General features: G+C 37.0%; 1 protein-coding gene across 1 annotated transcript in view; it reads right to left on the reverse strand.

Annotated features, from left to right (window-relative positions):
- The window catches only part of RFX6 (regulatory factor X6), a 32,907-nt gene extending 13,639 nt beyond the window's left edge, over window positions 1-19,268 (reverse strand). Inside the window, exons 1-9 of the mRNA XM_053938857.1 lie at window positions 19,100-19,268; window positions 18,739-18,895; window positions 17,036-17,159; window positions 15,792-15,853; window positions 8,983-9,060; window positions 6,394-6,421; window positions 2,795-2,902; window positions 411-488; window positions 213-326 (exon numbers count right to left, since the gene is read on the reverse strand). Of these exons, the coding sequence (XP_053794832.1) occupies window positions 213-326; window positions 411-488; window positions 2,795-2,902; window positions 6,394-6,421; window positions 8,983-9,060; window positions 15,792-15,853; window positions 17,036-17,159; window positions 18,739-18,895; window positions 19,100-19,268 (918 nt within the window). The remainder of the gene's footprint in view (window positions 1-212; window positions 327-410; window positions 489-2,794; window positions 2,903-6,393; window positions 6,422-8,982; window positions 9,061-15,791; window positions 15,854-17,035; window positions 17,160-18,738; window positions 18,896-19,099) is intronic.
- Between the last annotated feature and the right edge of the window lie 293 nt (window positions 19,269-19,561).

A 19,561-nucleotide genomic window follows, 5' to 3' on the forward strand; every position in this document is an offset into this window, starting at 1 on the left:
TTGCTGTGCTGCCTGTGGTCACACACCAGGTGTTCAGCTGAGCTGAGACTGCAGTTCAGCTCTTATAGCTGCCCATTTTATTTCTTGATTTCAATGGTTTCTTGCTGATTTACAGCAGAAAATAGTCATGTCATCCTGTCATTCTGTCTTTTTACAGATGCAGAAGCTGTACTGTGGTTGAGATTATTCATGTAGCTAAATGCCTAACTTACCTTGTACAGTATTGAGTCACAGACACAGAAAATGTCAATGATGATGGGATTTTCAAGCAGAGGAAGAAGATGGTCAGGCATTCCTTGCCAAAAATGTAATAGGAAATGCTGGATCTAAATGAATAAAAATCGGATTCATAAACATGCTTTCTTGTCTTCCCATGCATATGTACCAAGTGTGTGTTCAAACAACCTTACCTCTTCAAAGTTCCCATTGATTGCATTGTCAAGGACACACTGACAGTGTGTTTTGTACATCATGATAAGAGTATCTACCTGTTTTGGAAGAAAGATATATTAAACACAGTTTCTTAAATCTTCCCTTTACTGCTACAGTGATCTAAATTTCTGCTTTGTGTAGCTAGTATTTAAACACATAATATAAACTGTATTGCAATGCATATTTACAAATAGACAGCCTGTATATCCAGAAGTGATGAGGACATCACTCATCTCTAGTTTTATCAAGAGCTTTATGTCATTATTATTCAAGCATTATTTAAGTCATTATTTAAGTCAAGCACTCATGCTGTGGTCAGACATGTAGCATCTGAATGTGTATGCACTGTGAAAATGTGGATAATAAAGTAAGGCAATAGCTAGATTAGTCAGTCAGATGGTAAAGTAAATTCACCTTTCTGAAGCTAAGATTAATCCCAAAGAGCAGTGCAAGTTAATCATTAGGCTACTATAGGCGTCTATGAGTGTTCTGAAACATCATCTAGTTGGACAAATGAGAAAATAGCTGCCAGTCATTTGGTCAAAGTTTAATCACTGCCTCACATGAACTCAACTTTTAAAAGCAGAGCTCCCTTTCATCTCATCAGGCTACTTTATCTGAATGGAGTTTTTCTTTATTTAAAAAAAAAAGTAATAATTTTTTTAAATTGTAGCAAATCATAAGACAAGAAATATGCAAACTCATTTAAGGAAGGAAAAGGGCTAGCAAAACCATTCTTATGGTAGTGAATCACAGAAGTTTTGTTACAGTTTATGAACTTCTCCAGCAAACCACTATCAGTTTGAATGAACCTGGTGCCATCTTATTGGAATAGGTTCAGGATGCAGATTTCTTTGAAAACAGACTTCTCTGACTTTTGGAGCTGCTTCTTTAACTACATATCTTTGAAAAGCAATAGCAAAGTGTGAGACTCAAGAACATTTTAAAGAACTGTTTTTAAAAGGAGTTGATGGAAGTATGAAGGCTGGGTAAGTTCTCTCCAGAAATATTAAATGCAGGAATTACCCATCTATTTTAGTGCAGACTGATATATTTATGGACTCTGAGTTGCAAGCAACTCCTCAAGAGTTTAATGCAGGAGTCAAACTTCATTTATGGGCTATCTTCAACAGAGTACCTAAATATCTTAGTTTCAATAATTTTTGGTTAGATAAGCTGAAGGAGGGAAAAGGCAGTATGAAAAGAAATCAGGAAATAATAAAACAAGAAATAAGAAAAGAGCAGCAAGCAAAGAGAATGCAGGATTCACAGAAATTCTTCTTTTCCAGAGTCTCCTCATAACTTGCTAAGTCTGTCCCCAGACAGGCATGCACAATGGTGCTGAGCCAAAAATGAAGAGAATTGCCAGTTTTTCTCCATTGTTGGAGCAGTAAAAATCAGTTTGTTTATACTGCTGTGTTGGGTCTTCAAGGAACCTCAAACATTTGTCAGATTTAAATTTCATGAGAATGCTGTCTATATGAGAGATGTCACGTCACTGATGGAGACTCTAGCAGCAGGTGGTGCACACTGCTAAGTATACCAGTTCTTGGGTTTTCATTATGAATGGTAAGATTTCCAGCTAAGATGGCTCTTTTTGTTTAGCTTCTCCCTACAGGAATGCTAGGCTTCACTACTTTCTCAGAACAAGCTTAGGAGGAGGGGCTCGCAAAACAAAGGTTTTAAAGCAACGTGTCTCAAATCAGTCACCATTATCACCTGCACTTAAGATGAAATTGAAAAGTTCAGAATGTCTATCAAAGGATTTCTAGCACAACATAGCAGCTTGTAAGGGGACAAGAAACAACACAGATGTAACACACAGTAAACGTGTCAAAGACATAAAACATGAGAGACACTTCTAACTGAAGAGTTATCCTTAGGGTAAGTAATACCAAATATTGATTTGAGGAATGATTTAGGTAATTTAAAAAAAAAACCCAAATGTTCACATTTTCAGTCGCTTTTCAAATAATTAATGAAAGATAGTAAAATTGATCTAATTATTTGCTGTGAATTATTTTTTCTGTTCTAATCAGAACAAAATTTACCTTAAATCCAAAGGCATTTGTAAAGAATACAACTCTCAGTTATTTGTTTGTTTTGCTCTTCCCGTCTTACATACCATCAGTTTGTAAAATACTGGGTCAGTTAATAGGTAAATAATTCAACCACCTTTCCATTGGAAAGCCGGTTAATCGGTGTTAGTAAAGGTTTGCCCCCTCTATAAATCAGTCACCTCTGTTTGATTATGGACATTTCTGGCTCTTTCATGTCAATACCTCAAAGGCTAAGATATGAAGAAACATTCTGTGGCAAATTTTTGATCTCTAAGACAGCAGAGAAGGAGCTCACTTTTTACCTTGTCTTTAGAAATGCACCCTTGAAGCAGAAGGTGTTGAGCACTTGGAAACTCTGGGAGGAGTGTTCCAGTTTTGGAACTCAGAGAATATTTACGAGTAAAACCACCCTGAAATGGAAGGGAAAAAACAGGAACATTGAAATAGCTAATATTGTTACATCTGAAACCAAAAATTCATGCTAAACTTGTGTATTATTTCATGAGTCTCCCAAGGTTCCACAATACTTGCATTCAGATAATCCTTCAAAAATATTGATGCTTATCCAGATCTGGACCCCAGCTCAGGAAGGTTATTAAACATGTGTCTATATCTAAACTCCACCAAACACTCTGAAGGTCTCAAATGCTATGATTAAGGTGAAACCCCCATCCTCATGAGAAGAAATACAATTTGTGTTATGGTTCTGCCCTTATTGGCTGAACTGTAGTTATTCTCATAGGACTGCATTCAAATCTAAAGACCATTTGGCTTAAACCCTTTGTTCTATTTTAGCCTAACCAGTCCTTATGTGAAGTCAGCTTGCAGAGCCACGAGCTGGCCTTCTGCATACTCCTGTGGAAAATCTTATTACTTCTGTGCAGATTCCCTCTGTATTAATGGATGAAATTTATGATCTTGCACAAGGCATTTGAATGGAACTTGAAGTGACCTTTTCCTACCCTTTTACCTACAGGTAGATTTCACTGAAGTGGGAATTGTAGGTATATAGTGCAACATTAGAGTGTAAAAGTGTGCAAATGAGACTATTTTTCTGTAAATGTTGACTCATAAATTGGAAGCCAGTTTCAAGTGAAATTCTCTCGAATACTAAATTCAGAAAACCATAGCTGTAACTGACTTCTTTAACATAAATATAGCCCTATTTTATAGGGTGATATATCTGACAAAACATGCAGCAAAAATTAAAAAAGCATACATCATGTAACTAATTTTGCCTGTGCTATATACTATTCAAATACATATAAAGCTCTAAGTAGAAGAAATTGTAGAAATTTAGAAACATTAGTACTTCTTCATGTCAATACTTTTGTAGTGTTATAATTGCCTATCAGGCAATAAGGAGGGTATTTTTTTAAACAGGAGTAATTCTAATGATTTTATTATGCAATTACCCATGAAATATATTAAAAGCTCTGATTAAAAGGGATTTGTTCATTTAAAAAAGGCAGTGATGGTGGTGGGAGGTTTAAGAGAAGCTAATCTGCAATGTTTTTTACCTTGCTAATGGACTTATATGACTGTGCCTCAGTTCTAGGCTTAATATTTTAACCTGCTGCCACTTGCCCTTTCAATTTAATGCCATCTGTTTCTAATGGCCATTTAACATTAAGATAATGACAGTAATATTATCTGCCTAATTAACCATGCAGACTCTAATGGTGCACTAACTGGTTTAGATAAAAGAATTTGCTGATATCTCCCCCTACAGAGAGAATACTAGAAAATGTGATAAAACATAGAAGAAGTAAACAGTGTCCCTGGCACTCAATAAGTGTTCATTGAAATGCCATTTACTCAGTATATTTAGACAATCAGCGCTTTAACATCTTTTCAATGTCTTTATGTTCCTACTGAGAATTACACCTTATGCAATTGTAAATCTTTTTGGAATACCTAATTGCATGTACTTTCAAGCAAATGAAAAAGGATGTATCTATCACCTGTTCACACTAATGAAAATATAATGCCAAAATTTCAGTACGCCGAGATTATTATAATTCAGTTTTGACCATGAAAGACTTTTTTTCTCTTAAGATCTGCTGGAATAATTCCAGACAATACTGAGCTAGACAATCAAGGACTCACAGTGATGTGCCCTTTCTCATTTATTTCCACCGAGTTATCTGTGAACTTTTTTTTTTTTTTTTTTTTGGGAGAACAAAGGAACTTTGGGTCAGAAACATGACAGACTTGTGTGATTGTCAGTTCCAAGGCAGACTGGGAATGCCACATCAGAGATGGAAGAAAATATGCATCAATTTATGCCAGAGGAACCAGATATATCCCATCCCAAAATTCTGAATGAATGAATGCTTCAGTAGTGCTCATGAATATGTTGGGGATATCCCATGGCACAGCACTATCTTTTTTTGATAAGATAGCCAATTATCTGAACAGGGAAAATGTAACAGATCTAATCTATCTGAACCTCACTAAAATACTTGACATGGTGTCACCATGGGAAATGATCAGTTATGCTGGTGAGAGTGGGGCTTAGTAAAAGAATGTAAAAATATTTAAGAAACTGACTCTAGCTGAAATGCTAACAAGTGGTGTTGACAAGGAAACTACTGAGTTGAAAAGGGGTTGAAGTGAAAATTCCCAAAGATCAGACTTGGGGCTGATCTGACTGAACATTTCATAGATTAAATTGGTTGACATGAATTAAATCATCAACTAAGGAAGACCAAGAGGTCATCTAGAAAGACATGGATGGCTTTGAGATAATGGTAATAAGGGGGATGAAAATCAATAGAGCAAAACTACACTCTCAGGGACAAATAAAAATGTCTGCTATCAGCTAGGAGTGGCTTATCTGGAAATTAAAAAGGTGAAAGGCTTGGTCTGTATCAGTTGATCACAGAAGGTATATTTAGTCTAGTAAATTAAATGGTGTCAGGAAACATTTCCAGGCAACACTGGAAGAGTACCACTCAGAACGGCCTCTGGCATTCTTTTGGCCCATGCCAATTAGCAGTATCCCAAACACCTCCAGTCATATTTCAACACATACTGCACATTAGAAACATTTCTTTGTGTCAATGTGGTAGAGATGTCCCTATGTCCTTTTGGAGGTTCAGGAGTTTAATAATATGGATATTCCATGCCAGTACCAAAATAAAAATACTGTGAGCAACCCTTAACCTTTAATGCACAATAATCCATAATTTTCTACTATAAATATGACCAGAATGACAGTGACTATAACATAGTATAGAGCAGTAAAAATGTAGACTACCTGTGGGAGGCTGGAGAACAAAAACCAACAAACCAGATCCCATTCCAGGGTTCATGAGAAGGGATATTTCCAATAGCAATTGGAAACAAACCATTTACAAGACTTTATGATTTATTTTACTCTAAAGACATTCAAATCTGAACAAGTATGGTGGAAGGCTATAAGGCTGATAAGAAGTTACTCAAAGCTGCTATTTGTCCCATCCAGCAGACAAAAGCAGCAAAAAGACATAAGAACAAAATGTCATGGAGAGCAAAAAAATAGAGAAAGACAATACTGACTAGGAAGAACAAATGTCAGTTTATTAAAAAAAAAATTCTTGTCAGCTTCTGGTTAGATATATGAGATTCTGAAAAAGCCCTCCTGCAAAAGTAACATGTAAAAAAATAAAGCTAGAGCCTGATCCTTTGCTTAAATACAGTTATGGGTAAATGGATTGCAATGGGAACCCTAAAAGGTGTTTTTCAATCTTGTTTTTCTTTGACTATTTAGAGGAACAAACACTTTTTTTTAAAAAGGTTATGCGGTCTAAAATTTAATGAAAAATAATGCTGCAATTTTCAAAGAAAAAGATGTGAAGGAAATCATAGGTCACATAATACTTGTATTATAACAGAAGTAAAAGGAAACAGCACTTACCTCATTCTTTAGCTTGCTTCCAGAGAACCTTTGAAAGTAAACATATTTGATTATTTTTTCCTAGGCAGAACATTTGTAGAGATTATATCGATGTATGATCTATTAGAAAAATTATCACATTTTTCCAAAAGCAATTATAGGTTTTTATGGGTTTATATTTTTTTTTCTTAACTTCTTCCACTGATTTTCAAATGCCTGGGGATAACAGGAAACCGACTGATGTCTTATAAAACATAAAGATTAAGACCATTGACTAAACACTGAAGTATAAAATCCAGTTTCACATTTTTGTTTGGATCTTTGCCACTACACAAACAGCAAAAAAGGCAGCATAGGTGCAAGTCCATAATGTCTTTATAAGGAAATACATGCAGTTTTTAATAGAGCTAAGTAAATTCAGAGTAGAAAAAGTATATATATATATAAATATATATATATACATTTCTTAGAAAAATTAAGAAATCATAGTAATTTCCCATTCTTTTTCACTACAGTACTTTTTTGATCTAATGACATACATTTCTGAGATTAAAGATTCCTTAACTGGCAAAAATATGTTGCTGTATAGTGAATGTCCTATTAAGAGTCTAGTTGAGAGATTCCCAATGAAGTCATTGGACTATCAGACAACCCTTCTGCGCAGAAAACAGAAAGAACATTTTAAATTATAACTACTAAAGTACAGAATGTGCAATAAGAGGTATTCTAATGGATCAGTATAATGATAAATGTTGTTTGATTATTGTTATTTCCTGTACCACTAGCTGCCAACTGATAAGATACTGTGGGCAATATGAGTTCTCATAATATTAGTGGCAATATCATTGTTTCCTGCTGTTGAGATGCTCCCCGGCTGTTTCCTGCTCTCTGAGATGCTCTCAGAAATCAGAGGCTGAGCAGTTGTGGAATTCCTCCTGCCCAGGCCTGGCACAGGAACCTGACAGTTCCTACCACATGATTATCCAGCATCTTACCTAGACAGTTCCCTTGCATGTTGATAGTTAAGTATAAATGAAGGCATCACTCAGCTGACTATAACGTGGATCTAATTAACTTCAAAGCTAGATGTATTTGTTTTGGACTCTGGATTTCCACATGTTCAGCAAAATGTGTACACTGCATGTACAGGAAAAATGTGAGGCAACATCTGTTAGCACTGCTCTTCCAGAGACTCAATGACTAGAAGAGATGTAAAGGACAGATTTATGGATCACTATATGTAGCAGCCAGGAACTGGGAGTTTTGAATCTCTACACTGCCTGATTCTTTCATTACCCAGAAGCTTGTTCTTAACCCCAAGCAACTGCATCATTCTCTTTACACAGAAAAACCCAGCTACTGTGATGGGACAGACTGTGAAAAATGAGCATCTGAGCTTCTGCTTTAATTCAGACAGGGAGACAGTTGAACTGTTGGACCCTGAAAATTCAACATCTCATACAGGTCCCAACACAAATAAAAGGTTCCTAATTAGTGAATCTAGTGAGTAGTCCTGAAAATCTTAGAGACTATCTATGCCATCTTCATGTGAGTGTATACCTTAGAAATACGGCCTTGGGGAATTTTGCAGAACCTCCACTTTCTTTGCACTCATTGCTACTAGATTGTGCCTGCCTGACATTAAGCTGAGGAGTAAGAATTATTATATTCTTTTAAATGAAAATAACTGTCTTTTAGTCAACAAAATGAACAATTTGTTTAAGATAATTCTGTATTATGAAAGAAAAATACACTGTGTACCAGCAATACCTCCACAGCTCTGGACACATATGAGACAAATAAATAGAATATTCTAATCTATTACACACTAAGTACTGCTGTGGAGAGAACCCTCCCTTTTTAAGCATCATTGGCAGCATTATCCTCAGTTTGTACACTTGTCTTATTGCTTGGAAAAGGTCCCTTTGGATATGACCTAAATCTGCCACCAGTCAAATTTTCTATGTGTGATTATAAACTCATTTATTCCTTTCCTTTCTCAGAGTCCCACTTATCCAGGTATACTGCCACAGACAATGAAAGCCATCATTCAAGCCATATGTGAACAGAGACATTTGTTTTACGAACTATTAATCTTTGGCAAACCAACAGGCAGCTATCGTAACGTATTGATCCTGCTAGCTGTCCCTTAAATAAATATAATTAGAGCTTCCTGGGTTAGGTTTAAACTGATATTAGCCAGTCAAAGGACCTGTAAATATTAATCTACACTGACCCCTCCCTCCTGCCCCACAGGTGCCAGCTTCACACCATTCTCCAGACGTTTCATAATGGAAAGCTGTCCTGGGGAAAGAACTCACAGAGTGACACACAGGCAAACAAAATTAGACAAGTGTTGTGGAAATGGGATTTTGCTCCCTCATACAAACTTGAACAAATGTTCTGCTGTTAAAAGTTGACAGCTCTACACTGGCTGTGGTGGAATCAAACTGGAAGACTCTAGCAAAATATAGAGATCAACCTTTTAAACACTGAGATAACCAGCAATTCTAGTTCTGCTAGAAAAAAAAAATTAGAGTCCTACATATACCTTCCTAAGGGAAGGTTATAGTTAGACCTTCACTGATTAAGTCTCAGAAGTTATCTTACCTGGTTAAGCCCTTTCCAGAATACACAGAGTGGTAATATGCACTGCTTTCTTTAATGCCAATTCCATAATAGTGATACCTGAAAAAAAAAAAAAAAAAAAAAAAAAAAAAAAAAAAAAAAAAAGTGGAGCATTTATGAGTGATATGTCAAGTAAACCAAGCTGCCAAATTGAAAGAAATGGAAGCTGTCAGACTGACTTTAAATGCTTTCTGAAAACTTTTCTAAACAGGGTCTAACAATTCCTTTCACAAATATGGAACAAAATCTAGTCTCATGGAAAAGAGTATTGTCATGATTTGATCCAAATTCAAGGGTTAAAATTAAAATGCTTTCTCTCTCATGAGAAGAATGTAGCTAGAATAGAAAACCCAGAAACGTTACATCTCTTTTCCCTAAAATGCCTTCTGTTTCACTTCACGTCATTTGTTTGAAAGGGCGCTGGGTTTGATCTATCAAGTTCATTTTATCTTGCTTGCCACCAGTACATTTAGAGCCTTTCTCAGTTGAAAATAGCTAGCCAGTGCAACTTGTAACTTAGTCTTCAGTCACCTACAACTAATAATGCTAATATGTCATTCATTCATTCATTCATTCATTCATTCATTCATTCATTCATTCATACTTTTGTCAGGTTATAGGCAGACTAACTCTAAATTATTAAGCCATTTAGGCAATTCTTATCCACATTTGTCTCCCTTGTTGCTCTCCTGGAGATTACTGCTCCCAAACAGAGATTGAAAAAGGAAACATGCCCATTGCTCAGGCTTTGCAGTGCTCACACCCAACACCTTAACCAAAGACACCAAAGATGCAAAAAAGGTTGGTTTGGTGCTAAGAAAACTGGCTGGGCAGTTTTACTGCTTTCCACCGATTTTGCTACAAAATAAGTGAGCTCTGAGAGAAGGGCAGGAGAGCAAGCTGGAGGCAGCTCTTTCCTTACCAGTCATAGCAAAGTTTGCTTGAGTTCATGTATCAAATTCGATAGGCCCTAATTTATAAATTCCACTCAACAGATTTAAAAACTGATTGTGTTAAACCAAATTTGTCTAAGAATGGTATGGATAGAATAGAAAGGTTAATTTTCTTTTTACTAAAATTAGCTTGAAAGTACCATGGCAGCTGTTCTAACTGAGCTGCTTCAAAGTACCACTTTGCAACACATTGCACCGATTTCACTCAAATTCCCCAAAAGCTTGAAGAAATGCATTCTTAAGACACAAAACCCCAGCAAATAGTTCATAGAACACATCAACAAAAGTGTTAATCTCATCTCATTTCTGCTGTTCCTGGTGATGATCATTAAAAAAAAAAATCACAATATTTTGTTTGTTCTTGCATGGAACTACCACAGGTAAGAACAAAACCCTCACGTATTTTATATTTACAAAGCTGGTTAAAGGCATTAGATACAAATTATGCCTAAGAAAATGTTCATTAGGATGATATATTTGTCTAGCCTAGATAGCTGTGACAATCTCAGCTGAAATAATTTTTCTGTTTCTGGACAGTCTGTTGTGTGCATTCAGGATTTTAGAGCCAAGAAACATGACAGAACATGGCACCATTGCTTTTGCTGCTTTCCTGAAACTGGTGAGTCTACATAACACTGCTAGATCACTGCAGCACCTGTCAACCCCTAGGAAAGTTAAATGTGTCTCCCCTGTTTCCTTACTGTGACACAGGTATTGAAAATATACAGGTATGGATTCTTTGAACAGCATTTACTTATTCTTTACATTGCAAAGTGTGTCCATTGAACATGATGAAAAACATAATAGAGTTGTGACTGCTTCTTTAACAATGTTATCTGTCCATTTGTCATTGGCCATGTAAGCAAGCAGCTGTCCACATCTCATTCCAACAGTTTAAATCTCCCAGCTTCAATCACATGCCATTTTAAAAAATTCTAAAATAAAGACTTTTACACTTTCACCATAAATTTGGCATTCCCTCCAGTTAAGATTGGAGTGGGCCAGAGGCAATGAAAAGCATTACTTCTTTACAAAGTTATGATTCAATATCTAGATCATTCCACATCTAATTCAAAATTAATATATTTGGGCAAGGAACAGGAACTGTTGTATGATTTAGATTCTCAAGTATCGAGTGGTAGGCAATATACTTATAAATGCTGGAACATCCCAGGATATCAGAATTTATTACTGAGACATCTTGTTATGCTTGTTATGTAGAGAATTGATATTTTCAGTACATATTCTGTGTGTTTTAAAGGCATAGCAGGTATCATTCTGTTTTTCTTCCATGATGTGTAGTTGAATTTTTACTGCTAAAAAACACAGCTTTCCATTCACAACAGAGGAGCTATTAAAAATAATATAATTTTACTTTTCAAGCTCTGTCTGGCATCCTCCATAGAGTAATAGGGTATGAAGATTATTATTCTCTTACAAGCCATTATTTGAACAGCTTATTTTGGGCTCCCTGCTGAGAGTAGTATACCCATACCAGACACATTGACAACATCTTTAACCTACAAAAGCCTTCAAAAGCCTTCCTTCTTTATGAGCATATTTTTATGCGTAAGTTCAGTATGTTTGTGTTTTACTATTTATGATTTCTATTGTGTAATTAACAAAATGTAATCAGTTACTACAAGAAATTTACTCTCAATTTTTGAAACAAACATTTTATAAAACAAGCTGAACTACTTTTCTCTTTTAATTTCAGTGGTTTGTTGTAACATATGTTCCTACACAACTTGTAGCTCTGATTTTAGCATACACTGACACAAATGATAGCTGATAAGGAAATGATAGGCTTAAGCTGTTCAGGGACTTGCAATAACTTCTTATCACAGGGCCAGCTGCCGTATCAGTTTTATTAACCCACTAAATCACTCCTAATAAATAAGATAATAGTTTTCAGACATGATGGATAAAAGCTAAGATTCATCATTGATCAAAGTCTACAAAGAAATTAAATTGTAACTTGAGCTCAAACAGTCTTCCTGTGTGTATGGACTGAGCAGTTTGTACGTTTTCCCAAATAGCTGCTTTAGGTGATTTGTGTACTGTGAAAGTTACAGCTGAGTTCTAGCATTGACCACAGTATGTTCAAAATTACCAATGCAAAAAAGTGGATTCAGAACAGAGAACTGTTGCTTATGAAACACTAATCAAAGAAAGCAGTTTGCAGTATCTATGGTGCTGCATCTTCTTTCACTCAGCAGACTGAAAACAGAAAATATCCCTTACTTTCAGCTATGTAGAGTGATTAGCATGGGCATGAGAGTCTAACATATTTTATTAACAAAATGTGTTGGGCCTTCTTGGCCAAATGTTTAAATGAGTTTTAGTACTGACACTTTTGCACAAATGGGTTGTTGGATGCAAACACAGAGAAAGAGAGATTCTGACTTGAATTCTAGGAATCGTCAGACTCAGTTTTAAGTTCATCCTTTGCCCTGAACTAGAGACGACAAATGCGGTTTGGGAACAGAGGAAGAACTAACATTCGTGTATCTCACACCTTACGAGAGCAACTGTATTCCATATGCTAGTGCAGGAGCCTTTCCTCAAATCCAATTCATGCTCATGAGGATGTCAGAAAGAGCTTGTTTCGTAGTAGGAGAAAAACAATTTCCACCACCTTGAAGATGATGGAAAAAGGAAATCCTTTTCTTTGCTTTCTTCTGGTCACAGCCAGGCTCTACCAACAGATTATCATGCATGCTTGCAGTGTCCAGGAAGGCACTTTTTTCCCACGTCATAAACTTCTCTCTAAATTTAGGAACAATTATTCCATTGGAGAAGAATTGTCTTCTTCCTTTTTATGCTTTTGCAGCATCTGGAGTCCTGGACAATGATCAGCGCTCCAAGGCAATACTGCTATAAAACATCACTGCTAAGAATAGAGAGTGCTAATACTGCTCCTGCTAGCATTATATGGTAATAAAGATAGCAGCTATAGAAATAATTCCATGTCACTACACTACTGTGCTTTAAAGAATATAACTTAATTGCTAGTAAGAACTCTCCTGCTAGTCCCAATAACTCAGAAACAGCTTGTAACATTAAGAGTCCATGCTAACATAAAAAGAGTAACTAGCAATTTATTGAAACTGATGAACAGTCCCTTAACTTTATTATTAATTTAATGGAAATACTTCTGTAAATAACATTTGTGTGACTAACTGCTACCTGGTGAAATCAGAAATTTATTTACTCCTCAGCAAGTCTATAGTTCTGACGGGGACATGGACCACAACACCACAGATAGAAAAATTGATTATCAGAGATCATTAAACTGGAAAAGGGTAGATTTGGATTAGATATTAGGAAAGAATTCTTTACAGTGGGGGTGTTGAGGCGCTGGCACAGGTTGCTCAGAGCAGTTGTGGATCTCTCATCCCTGGAAGTGTTCAAGGAAGGATTGGATGGGGCTTTGAGCAACCTGGCCTAATTGAAAGTGTCCCTGCCTGTGGGACAGGGGTTACACTAGATGATCTTTAAAGTCCCTTCCAACCCCAACCATTCTATCATTCTATGCCTCTATAATTCTATGATTTATACTGACACTTCTATATGACTATTTGTTGCTATATTTGGTCTTTGAACTGGAAATATTGTCATTTGTGCCTTCTGTGAGGTCCTTTTTTGCACGGCAAGATCAAGGTAAATGCATTTTAGCAGAAATGAGAATTGAATAGGAAAAGCTTCTGAGGGAAATGGATGAAAAAATACAGAGAAACAAGTGCCAGATGTTCAAACAAAACGTGATGATGCCTCATTTCTTTGAGGAAATTGTTCAAGAACAGTTAATCCATATGAAAATATGGCACATAATACCAACAAGGTCAATAGGGATATGGAATCTGCCAAAGAAATGTTGGGCATGCATTACTTCTATATTAATATTGTTTAATGTCTTTGAGAAAAGGGGACTATAGTGACACATGTTCCAATACAATTAATTTTGTAGCTATATACATATTTGGAACATATTCATTTACTTAACAAAGGTTGACTTATTGTGCTTAAATCATGCAGACACAAGATATGTTTTGGAAGTTTGGATCCTCATTGGATCCTGTTTATTAATCTGTTAGTTATATCAGAGTAAGTATATAATGAGTATGTGGAAGACTTTTCCCTTGCATTATCTCATTCATTGTAACTAAGTAGTTCACCAAATGTGTTGGGTTATGAACCTGACTAAGAATTCAGCACAGCATTGATGAATTAACACATTGTTAAATATTTCTGCCAGATCTCTTAAAATCTTAAACACCAGTGGCAAAGCTAAGTCTACACCATCTTATGCCTGCAATCACAGCTTAAGTTCACCACAGCAGACAATACACAAAATCCCTCTTTTCCCTAATAAATAACCTTTCTAATAGTTGCTCTCCTCAAAACACCTCTACTCAGCATCTATAGGTCACCTACAAGAAGAGAAATTAACTTCAGTTCCAGTTTTCCTCTATACATTGCAGGCTGTGTACTGTCTCCTAAAAGAGGCAAATGGCTTACAAATTTGTAAGACTGTGAGAGAAACTATGCAAGAACTATCCTCTGCTAAAACCAACAATAAAAAAATCAAATAAAGGAATAATGTTCTACAAAGACTTTATTTCCTTTGGATTTCATTTTTTATTAATGGTAATTTAAAATAGATGCTTGAGATGTGCTCAAGAAATAGAATATGTTTACAAAAATTTGGAATTTAAATTCTTCACCACCTTCATTTTTTCTGCAACAAAAACTAAAGTTCACAAATGACATCTCATTCATTCTTCAGCAAAAGTAACGTGGAATAACTAGCTATTTCTTGTATTTCTAAGGCAGGAAGAAAACCAAGTGTAACAACATTTAATAACCCCCCAAAACTATGAAAATAAAAAATTTATCTTTCAGACCTGTCTAGTACATTGCAAAGCACTTAGGAAAACGAGTCTTGTAGATTTTTTTTCTTTTCAGTCTCCTTTTGTTTTTAATTTTGCTTATAAACTACTGAAAGACAAAAGTAACTTTGTCTTTCAAAGCTAAGTAGCTCAAAATAAAGAGTTTTCCCAAACAAACAGAATATTTTGAGTTTCTCCTATTTATATCTCCATTATTCTGTTTTTCTATCTTATTCATTAGCAAAATGGATGTGAGGGAGTATGTGTATTGCCACTCTTCACAACAGTTTTACACTAAATTATTCATGGCCAAAAGCATAATGCCAGAACCAGAACCAATAAAAATTTTGCCACCAGATGATATAGAGCTGTCTATGATTTATAACTACAACCTAATATTTTACAGACCAAATATACAAATTAATAGGGTACCTTCTTTATTAAATGACTGTACTATAGATTGTGTACTTTTCAGAGTTTTATAAAATACCCACAAGAAAGAGTAGAAGTATACCTTAACTTCAATTTAAAACAATGCTTTTTCTAGTGGTGTATTTAAGTGAACCCATATTGTTACATAGAGAATACAATGAAAGTTGTTAGGCTTGCAAAAGAGAAATAAAATCATTATTTATAGAAAGATGAGCAGCTATAAATAAAGGATTTTTATATCTAATATTTTGACATATATTTGCAACATATGCATGGGTCTATAAATGTAATGGCAAGATTTAGAAGCTTAATCAGTTTAATTTTAAAATTTAAGCAGCAGTGTTTTCAAACTTAAATGCTTGAGTATCAATTTCAAAATATACATGAAAGTTATCACTTGCAGTGTACCATCTGAATAAACTCCCCTGCCAATTAGTACATATTAAGGAGACAGGGAAACACACGATTCCTAAAATGTGTTCTATAAGCAGATACACACGTAATTGTGCCTTACTTTGAATGGCCCCTTGTTCCAAGCCGCCTTGTGGTAAGGAGAGGGAATTTCTGGCGAATGGTCTAAAGAAAAAATAACTGCATTAATTTCTAACACTGGCAGACTTTCTTAGCAATCTGTTTATAGAAAAATCGTAGTGTAAATATATGGTCTAAGGCAATTCATGAATTAAGATTTTTGATACTTATGGCACAACATAAACAATTAGGCCATGTTTCACACTGTAGGCTTACTTCCATCCTTGCCCATCTTGCTGTGTATCTCCAGTCTTCCCACCTGTTCTCCCTTTCTGTTTTCATTTTTACATTTTAAAATCTAGTTTTCTTCATCAGAATCCTATTATGTTCAAGTTCCTAAAGTACAACTGTATTTTTTGCTTCAGAGATCTAACAAAATCAGGGGAAACTCTGCCCTCTAGCTATTCTGTTTTCAAAGACAAACAACTAGAAAGAAATTGATTTTTTTATTTGAAAGTGTGATCTGAAAAATTAATTCAGAATAGAGGTAGACCTAATAGATATGTCTAATAGACAGATCACTGCCAAAATAATGTTTACATTGAACCTATTGTCTTTCTCTTTTACACTGAAGCTGTTTATGAAAATTAGATATACACTTTTTATATCAAGTTCAAGAGGAATAAAATAGGAAATGAACATTTTATGAACCAGATTTTAAATGCATTATTTAACTTATTTAATGCATTTTGCTATGTATAAACCATTACTAGACCAGTAGTGCTTAAAAAAGATGATCCTTGAAGCATTTTTGGTTTCCTGTTTCACTAAATACTCAGGATTTAATTTGGAGAGTTCACATCTCTCTTACATCAAATTACTTCACGATTAATTGTAGAGAAAGGTAGAAAAGAGAATGAATCAACAATTTTTCGTTTGGAAGCTCTTTGTGTTATTAATTTCTTTTCCCCTTCTAGTAGTATTGCCTGTGTCACATCTCACCTTACACTGTCTTTAGTATGATTATAAGTGTCCTCCATGTCAGATCTGGTATTGTGGAAAGAACCTATTAATGTCATGAACAAAAAGGGAATTTCAGATTCAATCTCCTAAAGGTGACATTAAGAAATGCCTTCATAGGAGACAGTGTAGTTGTAGTTAGTCTGATTCCATGTACATTAGCAGTAGAAAACATGTAAATTTCAGAAGAATTCTTACACAGGTGTACTAAACTGTGACTCTTCCAAACAACTGATCTAACAAATTATTAAGCCATTTACTTATTACCTTCCCAAAAGTTGCAGCACAGGCAGGTTCCAGCTTCTCTTTTCTGCAGAAGTCTAAATAATGTGCATAAAGGATGCATCTTGGTAAACAAACTCCTTCACATACAATGTAGTTTTCTTCCAGCCTGTGTAGAGAAAGAAACTGCCAGAATAAGAAGCAACATGCCATTTCTCCTGATTGCATTTCCCAGTTTTTGCTCTCTTTTTTTTTCAGTTGGTCTTCTTTTTTAAATTTCACTGAAGAATTCCATCAGAGCACAAAGATGAATTTCTCCTGAAAATGACAGGCACTACAGACAGGCTCCACACTTGGTGCTTAGGCTAGTCGCAGAATATGGAAAACCTGGAGCCAGATCCCTGTTCTTAATGAGTCTTTTTCAATGTCTGGACTTTTTTGCTTTATTTAAATAACTAAATTATCATCACCGAAGAACCAGCCTTAGTCTGAAAATAAGAGTCTTAACTAAACTATAAAAAAACGGTGTTTAAGTCAGTCCTTTGAGAGGATTTAAGAGCAGGGTCCTGGACTTGCATCTTCTGTCCCACTGTATCCTCAACACTTGAGCTAATATCTGTTTTCTTCATAGTTTTGCTTTTTAATTTCCACTCTGGACCTGGAAATGCTTCAAACCACAGTGGAAAAAACAAAGAACATTGTTTTTTGAAGAAGGTGAATTTCTATGTAGCTTCCCAATCAGTCTACAGAATACAAGTGTTGAGTGATGGTCATTAAAGTAAAATTTTTAAAACTGAAGCAAAAACCTGACTGTTTTCACTTGAAGAGAACTCTTGGTAACAGCTAGGTATTTCTCTGTCCTGTTGTTTGTTTTTTTCTTTTCTTTATCATTTTACATTGTTCACTACTCCTGGGATGATGTGCAATAAATTTGTTTCTCAAATTACACAAATTTGTAATAAAATATTGTGTTGTAAGCGCTGCATATTGAATAATTTTGCACTGACTCACCAGACTTAGATTCTTAACTATTTACATTCAGAAGAAAACTAGAGTAAGAAACTGAATAATTTGGATCAGTCTAATTTTTCAGTTAGAAGGAAAAAATAACTCTATTGACAGCCTGCATTTCCTAATTAAGTTCCCATTTAATTCAACAAACTCCTCCCTAATTTCAAGTGTATTTTCATATAAACATTTATCAATTAATGTCTGCAGAATTTGATTTCTTATTTGGTTAACTTTTTTCCCCAGATAAAATAAACCAAAGTTAGGGCCTTAATGAGTCAGAAAACATAATGTAAAAGACATGCATAATAAGACAGTGAAAATCTAACTGTCACAGCCTTAAAGCATAATTAAAGCAGCCATTCACAAACGCAATTCTTAAATAATGTTTCCTTTCTACATTTTGAAGATACATTTCATTGATAGAATCTCACAGAGTGTGAGAATCTGACTGAGACTTCTGTTAAGTGACAAACCTTTGATAATTTCAAAACTCAGAAATTTGGGGATGGGTGTCCTTATTTGCAGATGAGGCTCATCCGAAAGAAACCCACAAAACAAAAACAGAAAACAAAAAACAACAAACGAAACACCCCAAAAAATGACAAATTCTTTCTAAAAGAGATGTCGCCCTCCTCGCCGGCTCAGCTGTTAGAGAAGGGTCCCTTTGAGCGTGACGGACATGCCGGCTCGGTCCTGGAGCCCCCCGGGCGGGCAGCGGGTGCTCTCTGGAGCCCTACCATTGCAGGGTGAGCTGCGTCTGCTTCTTCTTGTCCTTCATGATCTGCGTGATGCTCTTCTTCGAAGACGGGCTTTGGTCGGCGGCTGTCAGCGCGCCGTCGCGAGCATCCGCATCCTCTTCTTCCGAGGAGAGGGCTTCGCTGCCGAAGCGTGTTTCTGAGCGCCGCGGGGGACAAGAAGGGAGGCCCAAGGGCATCGTTACGGTCCCGCCACAAGCCACCCCCTCCCGCCTGCCGCCCAGCCCGCCGCGGGCTGAGGGACGGGCCCGGCGGCCGCGTCCCCGCGGGAGCCCGAGCAGCGGCTCCCGCTTCCTGCCGCGGCGCGGGCTGAGCAGGGCACGCTGCTGCTCCTCGCCTTTACCTGCCTTGATGCCGGCGGACAGCGGCGGCTCGGGCAGCTCCTCCCGGGCGCAGGGCAGCAAGCTTCGCCCCAGCAGCCCCACGTAGCGCTCCTCCTGCGCCTCGGCGGGCACCGCCTGCGCGGCCGGGAGGTGCAGGAAGGCGTCCCCCTGCTCGGGTCCCTTGGCCATGCTCCTCAGCGGCGCCGTCTCTGCCCCGGCGCGGCGCGGGCGGCGCCCATGGGCGGCGGAAGGGGACGGGAGCGGGCCTGAGGGCGCGGGGCGCCGGCTAACGCGTGGAGCGGGACTCTCTGCACCGCGGCCGGAGACAGTGTCGGCCAAGAGCCGCTGTGAAGCGGAGAGGAAGCGATGCGGGGGCGGCAGCGGGGGACAGGTGTGCCCTACGGCGCCGTCCAGGGAGGCGACACGGCTCCCTTGCGGGCAGGGACGGCCCGCCCGCCCAGGGGGCTCCGCCTCGCACCGGG

This window comes from Vidua chalybeata, chromosome 3, assembly GCF_026979565.1.
Source record: "Vidua chalybeata isolate OUT-0048 chromosome 3, bVidCha1 merged haplotype, whole genome shotgun sequence".
Classification (NCBI taxonomy): domain Eukaryota; kingdom Metazoa; phylum Chordata; class Aves; order Passeriformes; family Viduidae; genus Vidua; species Vidua chalybeata.